Genomic DNA, 13,125 nt, shown 5'->3' on the forward strand with positions numbered 1-13,125 from the left:
CCCCCCCCCTTGGTGTTTGCCGTCGTGAATCACCCCCCTCTTCCCAAGCATGGGTCTATGGAAAATTGCTATCAGGATCACCATCGCAATATGGCTTGCCGTCAGAGTCGCCCCTGGGTGGGTGGGTTGGGGGTGGGGGGGGACGTGAAAGGGCGACCTACACGGCATTGCCGTCACAGTCCCCTAGCCACGCGTGTGTGTGGCGACTTCCACGTCTGGCCGCCAGTCCACACCCTCCCCCCTCCTTTCACTCAATTATTTTCCACCCACCATCATTGATTCATTTAGTCATTCCATCGTCGCCGAAGGATAAGGACGCACGCCCCCCCACCTCTCCGTCAGTGTCGCCGTCACCGTCCCTCCCCCCTCCCTCCCCCCCCCACCCCTTGGTGTTGCCGTCGTGAATCGCCATCCTCCCTTTCCCAAGCCTGGATCTCCATCCTGTCATGGACTGCCACTGAAGTCTACGGAAAATTGCTGTCAGGTTTCCCCATTGCAACTTGATCAACCCACACTCACAATATGGCATGCCATCAGAGTCGCTCCTGGGGTGGGGGTGGGATCCCCCTCCCCCCCCTCCCCCTCCCCCCCCTCCCCCCCCTCCCTCCCTCTCCCATCCTCCAACACTCTATTTACAGTCAGGGTCTCCATCCTGAAATGGATCGCCACTCCGGGTAATTGCCAACAGGGTCCACATCCTGAAATGGCATGCCGTCCAGGTCGCCATGCAATGGCGACCTGGGCGGCATGCCATTTCAGGATGGGGACTCTGGTGGCAATTTCCCAACTACTATCCGCTTGGGATGTTTCCTATGTTTCTGAAGGAAACAGCTGCAGTTCTTGCTCCCAAACTGAGTGCAGTCTTCAGACGCCTAATCCTAACCGGTAGTTTCCCCATGTGCTGGAGAAATGCGAACATCACAGCGATCCCTAAAGGCTCTCCATCATCTGATGCCAGCAACTATAGACCAATCTCTATCACGCCGTTACTTTCTAAGATCTTTGAACATGTTATTTCTGATCGTCTCTCTCGTTACCTTGAACACTCTCATTTGATACCAGCTAATCAGTTTGCTTATCGGAAGAACTTAGGGACTACGGATGCGCTACTCACTATCTCTCATAAGATTCAGCAAGCTCTTGACTGTGGGCATGAAACAAGGGTAGTCCAACTTGATTTCTCTGCAGCTTTTGACCGAGTCAACCATGCCGGTCTTCTCAGGAAGCTGCAATCTTTTGGTGTCGGTGGCCCGGTACTGTCCATCTTGACTCAATTTTTGACCCACCGCACCCACCGTGTGTGCGTTGATAGTTGCTACAGTGACTGGTACAGCGTCCACTCAGGTGTTCCCCAGGGTAGCGTACTGGGACCTGTGCTGTTCAGTGTCTACACTTCCGATCTACTACAAATCACTAGCAATCCTATTTACGGATATGCAGATGATGTGACACTTGTTGCTACTGTTGAGTCACCGAATTCACGTCTTGATGTTAGTACATCCCTGAATGAGGATCTCAGACGTATATCTGACTGGTGTCGCACCTGGAACATGAAAATGAATGCATCAAAATCAAAATGCTTGTATATTTCACGCTCTCGCACGCTAAATCCCCTTCACGGCCCTCTGCTTGTTGATGGCGCGCCTCTGACGGTATGTGATGAGCTTGATATTTTGGGTGTCAGATTCGACTCAAAACTGTCTTTTGAACGGCACATCAGGCGTCTTGTCAGTTCTGCCTCGCAAAAGCTTGGCGTTGTGAGGAAGGCTTACCGGATTTTTGGTGACCAGTCTATCTCTGCCAGCTGCTTCCGGTGTTTTATTCTTCCACTGCTGGAGTATTGTGCTCCTGTGTGGTCTTCCGCAGCTGTGTCCCACCTCCGTCTCATTGACAGAGTTGTCTCCTCCGCTAGGTTCCTCTGTGGTGGCGAAGCAGCTTGGGATCTTGGTCACCGACGCAATGTCAGCAGTGTCTGCATGCTATATAAGATCCATGCCAACCAGCTTCACCCGCTGAATGCCTCCATCCCAAATGCATTTGTGCCCACCAGAAACACTCGACTTGCGTCAAATTCACATGCTTACAGCAGGTTAGGTGTCACACCAGTCAGTTTCAGCGAAGCTTTGTTCCTTGTGCTGTAAGACTTTGGAACATGCTTGACGAGGGCACATGCACTGCGAGTGATGTGCAAAAATTCAAGTCTGCTTCGAACAAAATCTTGAAGAGTCTAGTCAATTAAACTCTGGTTGCTTTTGCAGCTATACCTGTGATAAATTATGTAATTATACCTGTGATTTTATACCATCAAGTTTTAAGTAGTTATACTACATTTACTCGTGTTGTCTGACATATATTAAATAAGTCAGAATTGTTGATTTTTTTTGTTGAATTTTTTTGTGAGTTTTAATAATTCTCAGTTCGTTGAGGCGTTCTTTATAATTGTTTAACCTATTTTCTCCTCCTGCTCTGATTTCATCCTACTATTGTGCTAATTGCTTTTCCTTTCTTCTTTCTACGGTCAAGGTGGGTGGGGGTTGTCATCTGGCAACTTATAGCGCTTGCGCTCGTCCCACTCTGCCTTCTCCGTTATGTTTGATAATATATATATATATATATATATATATATATATATATATATATATATATATATATATATATATATATATATATATATATATATATATATATATATATATATATATATATATATATATATATATATATATATATATATATATATATATATATATATATATATATATATATATATATATATATATATATATATATATATATATATATATATGTGTGTGTGTGTGTGTGTGTGTGTGTGTGTGTGTGTGTGTGTGTGCTATGAGTTAGAACAGACTTACTTTCGAAAAATCAGCATGGATGGTTGAAAGCAATGCCTGATAGAAGACGATGAATGCCAGTTTGCCACTAAACAAATCTTTCACTGCCACTTGCGCTTGGTCATTGTAGTACACGTGAAGCTGGTCTCTTAACCGACCCAGGCTTGAGCTGTTGTCCGCTGCCTGATGGAAGACAGAAAGTATGCAAGCGCTCTCTCTCTCTCTCTCTCTCTCTCTCTCTCTCTCTCTCTCTCTCTCTCTCTCTCTCTCTCTCTCTCCCTCCTTATGTACAGATGGCTCCATGCTTTATGAAGCAGCCTTCTTACCTTTATTTTTAGCTAGGGTGACATGTCAATTCAAGGGATTTTAGCAGGTAAATGTCATTGGCCAGAAGTCGTGACGTGTAAATTAACCCACACTTTTCTTGACCGCACTCCATGGCCACCTCCCCATTTCAACTCCTTCCTTGTTTCTACATTTCTCATACCCCTTCCTATCTCCTCCATTTAAGCCTTCCATCTCTCTCTCTCTCTCTCTCTCTCTCTCTCTCTCTCTCTCTCTCTCTCTCTCTCTCTCTCTCTCTCTCTCTCTCTCTCTCTCTCTCTCTCTCTCTCTCTCTCTCTCTCTCTCTCTCTCTCTCTCTCTCTCTCTCTCTCTCTCTCTCTCTCTCTCTCTCTCTCTCTCTCTCTCTCTCTCTCTCTCTCTCTCTCTCTCTCTCTCTCTCTCTCTCTCTCTCTCTCTCTCTCTCTCTCTCTCTCTCTCTCTCTCTTGCAAGTGATAAGAGTTCAGAAATAAAAAAAAAGACTAAAACTCATGATATCTACAACTACTTTGTTGAAATTATATTGGTAGGACAGTTTCTTGTTGCTTTCTTCCCCTCGCTCTCAGGTAACTAATCCGTAAACCCAAGGGAAAGTTGTCCTACCAACACTACCCTTTCCATGCTCCAAGCTACGCTTCGTGGTGTGCGTGCGTGTGTATCTGTGTGTGTGTGTGTGTGTGTGTGTGTGTGTGTGTGTGTGTGTGTGTGTGTGTGTGTGTGTGTGTGTGTGTGTGTGTGTGTGTGTGTGTGTGTGTGTGTGTGTGTGTGTGTGTGTGTGTGTGTGTGTGTGTGTGTGTGTGTGTGTGTGTGTGTGTGTGTTTGTGTGTGTGTGTGTTATATACTGCCCTGAATGTGCAAGTTAAAAAAGTAAGTAGAGAGAGAGAGAGAGAGAGAGAGAGAGAGAAAAAAACGGACGGGTAGACAGAAGCAGGTGAAGATGGAGAAGCTATTCCAAGCAGGTGAAGATAGGGAAGCTCATTCATACATCGGCGAATTTGGATGGCGAACGCGTTGAGACTCCGCTGAGACTCGTTCGCAGGTGAGCTGCCTTGTGTTCACAGCGGGGTTGCCGTGCGTTTGCAACGGACTCGCAGCAGTCATCAGAGCGGGTGAGTCGCATCGCTTTCGCCAGGCGACGGCGAATGTTTTTGACTGTTCAAAACATTCGCAGGGGAGTCGCAGTACCTTCGTAACTGTGTCGTAGCACTGTTGCAGCATTCTCGCAACGGATTTGCAGTGGTGTAGCAGCAAGCTTGCCGAATTCGCAGCTCTGTCGCAGGGGATTCGCTATAGTAACAACCTCTTGTACGTGCCCTTCACACCTTTAAGTTCGGGACAGGCGACAATGAATTGATAATTCCCAGCAAATATGATCGTGCATCTCTCTCTCTCTCTCTCTCTCTCTCTCTCTCTCTCTCTCTCTCTCTCTCTCTCTCTCTCTCTCTCTCTCTCTCTCTCTCTCTCTCTCTCTCTCTCTCTCTCTCTCTCTCTCTCTCTCTCTCTCTCTCTCTCTCTCTCTCTCTCTCTCTCTCTCTCTCTCTCTCTCTCTCTCTCTCTCTCTCTCTCTCTCTCTCTCTCTCTCTCTCTCTCTCTCTCTCTCTCTCTCTCTCTCTCTCTCTCTCTCTTCAAACACACTCACTAGATATGAATCGGATGATCACATCCACATCCGCATACTTGGAACATCCGTATAATTTTTAACATCGACATCCGCAGTTCGGATTAAGGAAACATCCGCATCTGCATTTGTGATGAAATAAATATCTGCATCTGCATCCACGCCACACACAGAGGATGTGGAGGATGCATTTTATACATTATAGATTACAGAGTTTCCAGAGTTGAAGACAAATAATCAATGCATGTTTAGTAAATAATCTATTAAATTACACCTTTTATTAATTTCCTTTCAAAATAACACAACCTAATATGTCAAGATTTCTGCAGAAAGGAAGAATGTGGGAGAAAATCTTACATAGTGACTACATGTGTGTAATGTAAATATGTAAAAGTATGTATGTGTATACCGTGTATTAGTAATGTAAGTACTATTAGTAATATTGCAAAAGTAATTTAATATGAATCAGCCTTCTTGGCAAGGCGAGAGAGAGAGAGAGAGAGAGAGAGAGAGAGAGAGAGAGAGAGAGAGAGAGAATGTACGTAATAATAATAATAATAATAATAATAAACGGTTTATTATTTAGGCAGTTAACAAACTGAAAATGTACATAGGGGGTGGTGAAATACTTAACATTAATCCTAAAGGTAAGTCTAATTTAGAAGGAAGAATTTAGAAGATTGATGGGTCGCACCATGGTGGGAATTGCACTGAGTTTGTGTCGGTCCGTGCGCGGCGCCTTTAGGGGCGTTATCTTGTTGTGGTGTCTGATGGCACGGACCGGGCGAAGCGCGTCAGGCGGCAGCATGTTTCTGAGACGTGGATGATGCAGTAGTCCCCTTCCAAACTTCTTCAGAGCCTCTCGGTGCTTGTCGGATAGTCTGGACAGACTCAGGGTGTTCAGGGCTTCTTCATAGGTGGTGTATGCAGGGCCAAGGATGACCCTGCACGCCCTTTTCTGCACACTCTCTAGCTGTAGCTGTTGAGTGTGTGAGGGAGGAGGACCACGCTGGGGAGGCGTACATGAGTTTGGGAAGGATGAAGGTGAGGTACACCCCCTTTAACTCATCTGTCGGCGTCCCCAGCGACCTAAGTCTGTGCAGCATGTACAGCCTGTAGGTAGCTGATCTTACGGTGCTGGCGACATGCTGCTTCCAGGTCAGCTGGTCGTCCACCGTCACTCCGAGAAGCTTGGCACATCGGACCACCTGCAGGGGTGAGCTGGGCACTCCCCCAGGGGAGGGCAGGGGGCACTGGTACAGAGGAGGTACAGAAATGCATCACCACAGTTTTGCTGTGGTTGATGGTCATCCTGCTCTGCTCCGTCTACGTCTGCAGTCGCTCCAGAATTGCATGCAGTGGCGAGTAGTCCGAGTTCTTGGTGGAAACTGGGACGCCCACGGTGCAGTCGTCCACATACTTCCAGCGATGGGGAGTGTCAGTGAGGGCGTCATTAATGAGGAGGAGGAAGCATCTTGATCCCCTGGGGGACCCCACATGTCAGCTGTTGGAAATTAGAGACAGAGCCCTGATAGCGAACGGCCTGACGCCTACCTGTGAGGAAGTCGGCTAGCCACGCTACCAGGTTAGGAGGGAGACCCAGACTTACTGCCTTGCTGATGACAACAGTGTGATCAACAAGATCAAAGGCTTTTTGAAGTTCACAAAAACAACAGCTAGAGAGGTGTTTCGCTTGTCCAGGTGGCTGTGGATGAATTCAAGGAAGCTGGTCAGGTAATGGGAGGTGGAGGTGGCTTTAATATTTCCAAATTGTATGATATCCACGGTATTACAAATTTTGGTGTAGGCCAAGTGTGTATAACTAAAAATGTGTATGCGTGTGTGTGTGTGTGAATAATATAACGGTACACATACATTATGCATGTCTGTGTATGTAGACCGTACTCCCTCATAAAGCTCACAAGAAAGATTTCAGTGTGCCCTCCTTAATGTCATATTGTGTACAAAATGTGACTAAAAATATGAACTGGCAGGGCTGAGAACTTAACGCGCGTGTCGTTTTGTGGCATTAGCTGGTATGTGGTAGCGGGCATATGAAACAAAGGTGCCTATGAAAGGGATTTTTCAGTATGGAGGTGTAATTATTTCATAAAAATATTTATAAAACTTTAAAATTACAAAATGCAGTATTGTGCAACAAAAGCATTTTGAAGCTCGTTTACAAGGAGAGTTCACACAAATATGAAAAAAAATGTTTATTTAACGTCTCCTATACATATACAGTCGGCATTTAAAAAGTCGCAGCAGTCTCAGCGGAGTCGCCATCAAAATTCGCCAGTGTATGAACGGGGCTTAGGACCACACTTGGTATAATACCATTTATTTTCTTTGTCATTTAACTCATTATGTTCATTGCGTTCGCTGAAATTCTTTAAGAATTCATTAAAATCTCTCTCTCTCCTCTCTCTCTCTCTCTCTCTCTCTCTCTCTCTCTCTCTCTCTCTCTCTCTCTCTCTCTCTCTCTCTCTCTCCTCTCTCTCTCTCTCTCCTCTCTCTCTCTCTCTCCTCTCTCTCTCTCTTATCCATTCAGGACTGTATAAACGGTGTAACACACACACACACACACACACACACACACACACACACACACACGGAGAGAGAGAGAGAGAGAGAGAGAGAGAGAGAGAGAGAGAGAGAGAGAGAGAGAGAGAGAGAGAGAGAGAGATAGACACACAGACAAGCGCGTTTAATTTTTCCAGCACTCCCGTGATCGCTGCCGTGAAAGGCAGCTGGTCTTATCATCGAAACAATTCCCAGAAGACATAAGTGTGACCATTCACATCTCTTCCACCTCATGCATGTTTTCCTACTCTCTCTCTCTCTCTCTCTCTCTCTCTCTCTCTCTCTCTCTCTCTCTCTCTCTCTCTCTCTCTCTCTGGCCATGAGCACACCCAAGGGAGACCTATGGTTCCACCATCAATCTGACGGTACTTGTTTCCTCGAGGACAAGTAAAGGGGGTCCTCCACTGTGCAGCATTCGAGGAGTCAGCATAGTGCAATTTCATGGATGTCAAGTGTGGATGCAGAGTCTTTATGGTACACTTTGTCAATGTCGTAATTGATGGTGCGTTTGACTAGAACATTGGTAAAAAGTGATTCCACGTTAAGTGAGGCGATGTTACCGTCAGCAGTGTTGCTCTTAATGATGTATTTCAGTCCTAGGTGCCACATTTTGTCGAATGCCTTACTAACATCCCGGAGGACAAGATGGCATCTATAGCGAGAAGTTTGATGAAGTGACATTGATTTTGTTGCCACCGCGATGGCGGTCCTACAGCCGCGATGGATTTCCTACAACGAAACTGCCCAGGGTTGTATAGGCTGATTCCATCCAGATGGTCTTGGAGACTACTCGTGACGATCCTCTCGAATATCTTTCCCGGGATCTCCAGAAGGAAGATAAGGCGGTAACCGTTTAGGCGGGTGGAAATCTTCCCATACTTTAATACCATCCTCATCTCCGCTTTCTTTAAACCGTCAGGAAAGTAGCCTACAGACAGAGCAGCGTTGAATATCTCCCAGAACCTGTCCTTGGCTCCATATGGGAGCTTTGAGAGGATCCTCTTGTTGATCCCACTCTTGCCCGGAGAGGTGGCTTTGGTAGACCAGATGTCTGGTCCAGCTCTGGAGAGGATATCTGGCAATAAAGCTGGGAGTCCCCTCGCAGTCATGCCGGATCCGCCGCGTAGTACAGTGTCGTTCCCTGATGCGGCGTCCGATTTGATCCATGACGTCTTCGTTGTTGGCATTGTCTCCGTCCTCCTCCCGGAAAACGCGTTCCCAGGTGAAGGTGTGGAGCTGTGTTTTGTCTATGTTTGTGTAATGTCTATGTAATTGCACATCTATAAGGTAGAGGTCAGGAGCAGTCGATCGTCCGGAGAGGGGTCTTTTCCAGAACGGTCCTTGTGGCTGGCAGCTAAGCTAGTCAGCCTAGGACCCCAGTGGGTTTTGTAATCCTCTCGCCGGCTATTAGTAAACGTTAGTCTGAGTTGTGTGTATCTTCAGTAATTGTCAGGTGTCCAGCCTATCCTGTTTCTCTGATTCCTGAGACTGTTAAACTGTATTCTAGTCACTTGCATCTCGCCTAGTAGGTCGTGGTTGTGGGTCGAGTCTGTAGGAAGTCTCTGGAATGTATTGGTCAGCTGTCATTTTTACGCCACTGGTCCATGAAGGACGTCGTTTATTTCCTCAAGTGTGGCCTAGGAAACATCTGATAGGTTCGTCATCTATAGTCTGTTGTCGTTAATAAACAGTTCCCAGTCCGTCTTATGGAATGCGTGTGTCAGGCGTGTTGTTATGGGTATGGAGGATGTATAGATGTCTAGTATGATGGGTACATGCTTACTCGTAAGAGGTACTAGAGTGAGAGAGTAATGTAGAAAGTTGGTACGATTTTTGAGCACAATGTCTGGAGAGAAAGATGAAAGAGTGGAAAAATCAGGTCCTGTGCATCGTACTGTTTGATATCTCAGGTAGTCGGGTAGTTTACGTCCTGTCTGGTTTGTCATCGTTGTCCTTAGTGTCGGGTGTCGAGCGTTAAGATCCCAGCAAGGAATACTGGAATCTGTCATCGGAGAAATCATGAGAAGTCAGGGTGGGTTATATACGGTAGTCTTGAGGGGGGAAACAAGTCGTGGCTATCGTGAGTGGGCCGTCTGGAGACTATTACTATTGCAAAAGTCTCTGATAAGAAATCATCCTCAATCCTATATGTTATTTTCCTAATCGCGATAGCCACTCCGTCTATTTGTTCATTTGATAATTTTGTTGATATACTTTAAATCCTGGTATTTCTAGTCTGCCATCGTCCTTATGTCCGTGGCTGTTAATGAATATCACGTCTGGGTCAAACTGTTTATTTTTATTTATTTATTTATTCTTTGTAGGAAGGACACTGGACAAGGGCAACAAAAAATGATTTACAAAAAAGAGAGAAGGATAGAAGACATAGGAAGGTAGTTTGGAAATCAAAGCTTTGTGCCAGACTCTGTCAAAAGCTTTTGATATATCCAAGGCATCAGCAAACGTTTCACTAAAATCTTTAAAAGAGGATGACCAAGATTCAGTAAAGAAAGCCAGAAGATCACCAGTAGGAGGAGGCAGTGGACACCTGCCGAAACGATAATTACTCCCAGTGAGGTCTAATGCACTGTTCAGGGGGTGCTGTGAACTTATCATTAAACCCAGCTGTGACCTCACTGAACGTTTCCCTTTGCGTCTCACAACACAAGAGGGCAGTCACAGCCTGCCCTCTAAAGACAACTCTCTTCTTCCACACAAAACTACAAGCACCTAATAACACACACACTTCACTCAAAAAAATTTAAAATCATCATGGCAACTCGTACACCAGCCCCGGAGTCCCCATCTCAGGAGGGGACTATAAATGTCTCCAGGTAGGACTGCCTTTCTGTCGACGACCCCAAGTGTCTTGACATCCCCCTCAACATTTTCTTCATTAACTTCTGCAACATTCGCGATCTAAGATCTAATTTTCAATCTATAGAACACCACCTCTCCTCTTCTAAACCTCATCTTCTTTTCCTCACTGAAACTCAGGTGTCTGAGGCAACCGACAGTAGCCCCTGTTCCCTCCTACTTTTTCTATCCACATTTTCGATCCAAAACTGGATGCTACGTTTATTTGCGCAATGACTTAACCTGCTCTCGGGCCCACGCTCTTGAATCTTCTGAGTTTTCCACCATCTGGCTACGACTACAGAGTCACTCTGAAACTAAATTTATCTGTGCTGTATACCTCTCACCTAACTCCTCTGACTATAAAAAATTCTTTGACTACTTAACTTCCAAAGTGGAGCACATTCTGACCCTCTTCCCTTTTGCAGAGATCTCCATTCTTGGAGATTCAATGTTCACCACCAGGTTTGGCTTTCCTCTCCCTTCAGTGACCATCCTGGTGAACTAGCCTACAACTTTGCTATCCTCCACGACCTAGAGCATTGGTGCAACACCCTACTCGTATTCCTGACCGTCTTAGAGATACGCCCAACATTCTTGACCTTTTCCTGACCTCTAATCCTTCTGCTTATGCTGTCACCCTTTCTTCTCCGTTGGGCTCCTCCGATCACAATCTCATATCTATAGCTTGTCCTATCGCTCCAATCCTTCCTCAAGATCCCTCTAAACGAAGGTGACTCTGGCGTTTTGCCTCTGCTAGTTGGGGGGACCTGAGGAGATATTTTGCTGATTTTCCTTGGAATGACTACTGCTTCCATGTGAGAGACCCGTCTTTGTGTGCTGAGCGCATAACAGAGGTGATAGTGTCTGGCATGGAGGCGTACATTTCTCTCTTTTTCTCGTCCTAAACCTTCTAAACATTGGTTTAACACAGCTTATTCTCGTGCTATACATGATATAGAGGTGGCCCACAAAAGGTACTTAAGCCTTCCATCACCAGAATCTCATGCACTTTATATTTCTGCCCGGAACCATGCAAAGTCTGTTCTTCAACTAGTCAAAAACTCCTTCATTAACAGAAAGTGTCAAAACCTTTCAAGATCTAACTCCCCTCTTGATTTCTGGCATATTGCCAAAAATATCTCTAATAACTTTGCTTCTTCTTCTTTCCCTCCTCTATTTCAACCAGATGGCACCACTGCTATCACATCTATTTCTAAAGCTGAACTCAACGCTCAAACCTTTGCTACAAACTCTACCTTGGACGAATCAGGGTTTGTTCCTCCCTTTCCTCCATCCTCTGACTATTTCATGCCACCTATTAAAATTCTTCGCAATGATGTTTTCCATGCCCTCGCGGGCCTAAACCCTCGGAAGGCTTATGGACCTGATGGGGTCCCTCCTATTGTTCTCCGAAACTGTGCCTCCGTGCTTGCAACTTGCATAGTCAAACTCTTTCAGCTCTGTCTGTCTAATCCCTCAAAATACCGTCCTATTACTTTAATTTCTTGCCTATCTAAAGTTTTTGAATCTATCCTCAACAGGAAGATTCTTAAATATCTATCACTTCACAACCTTCTATCTGATCGCCAGTACGGGTTCCATCAAGGCCGCTCTACTGGTGATCTTCTGGCTTTCCTTACTGAGTCTTGGTCATCCTCTTTTAGAGATTTTGGTGAAACTTTCGCTATCAAAAGCTTTTGACAGAGTCTGGCATAAAGCTTTGATTTCCAAACTACCCTCCTACGGCTTCTATCCTTCTCTCTGTAACTTCATCTCAAGTTTCCTTTCTGACCGTTCTATTGCTGCTGTGGTAGACGGTCACTGTTCTTCTCCTAAATCTATTAACAGTGGTGTTCCTCAGGGTTATGTCCTGTCACCCACTCTCTTCTTATTATTCATTAATGATCTTCTAAACCAAACTTCTTGTCCTATCCACTCCTACGCTGATGATACCACCCTGCACTTTTCCCCGTCTTTTCATAGACGTCCAACCCTTCAGGAGGTAAACATATCACGCATGGAAGCCACAGAACGCTTGACTTCTGATCTTTCTAAAATTTCTGATTGGGGCAGAGCAAACTTGGTATTGTTCAATGCCTCAAAAACTCAATTCCTCCATCTATCAACTCGAGACAACCTTCCAGACAACTATCCCCTCTTCTTCAATGACACTCAACTGATCCCCTCTTCTACACTGAACATCCTCGGTCTGTCCTTTACTTATAATCTGAACTGGAAACTTCACATCTCATTTCTAGCTAAAACAGCTTCTATGAAGTTAGGTGTTCTGAGACGTCTCCGCCAGTTTTTCTCATCCCTCCCAGCTGCTAACTCTGTACAAGGGCCTTATCCGTCCATGTATGGAGTATGCTTCACATGTCTGGGGGGCTTCCACTCATACTGTTCTTCTAGACAGGGTGGAATCAACAGCTTTTCGTCTCATCAACTCGCCTCTTCTAACTGACTGCATGCCTCCCCTCCTTCCGCGGCCTTCCTGCACAAGACTTTCTTCTTTCTCTTACCCCTATTCTGTCCACCTCTCTAACGCAAGAGTTAACCAGTATTCTCAATCATTCATCCCTTTCTGTGGTAAACTCTGGAACTCCCTGACTGCTTCTCTATTTCCACCTTGCTATGACTTGAATTCCTTTTCAAGGCACTTATTCATCAATGTTTGGCTACTTTTTTTACCCTTTTATGGGACTGGCATTTTAGTGGGCATTTTTTTTATTGGATTTTTTGTTGCCCATACTGGCTATCAGATAGAAGGATGTGAAGTGATATGTTTAAGAATCTTCCTGTTGAGGATAGATTGAAAAACTTTAGATAGGCAGGAAATTAATGCAATAGGCCGGTAGTTTGAGGGTTTAGAACGGTCACCCTTTTTAGGA

At 45.4% G+C, this 13,125-nt stretch overlaps 1 protein-coding gene across 1 annotated transcript in view; it reads right to left on the reverse strand.

The window, feature by feature from the left end:
• Positions 1-1,106: 1,106 nt before the first annotated feature.
• LOC135093967 (glutamate receptor ionotropic, kainate 5-like) overlaps positions 1,107-13,125 on the reverse strand; it is a 73,192-nt gene continuing 61,173 nt past the window's right edge. The window contains exons 8-10 of the mRNA XM_063993648.1: positions 2,874-3,035; positions 1,499-1,502; positions 1,107-1,315 (exon numbers count right to left, since the gene is read on the reverse strand). Coding sequence (XP_063849718.1) covers positions 1,107-1,315; positions 1,499-1,502; positions 2,874-3,035 — 375 coding nt within the window. The remainder of the gene's footprint in view (positions 1,316-1,498; positions 1,503-2,873; positions 3,036-13,125) is intronic.

The sequence above is a fragment of the Scylla paramamosain genome, chromosome 44 (genome assembly GCF_035594125.1).
Source record: "Scylla paramamosain isolate STU-SP2022 chromosome 44, ASM3559412v1, whole genome shotgun sequence".
Classification (NCBI taxonomy): domain Eukaryota; kingdom Metazoa; phylum Arthropoda; class Malacostraca; order Decapoda; family Portunidae; genus Scylla; species Scylla paramamosain.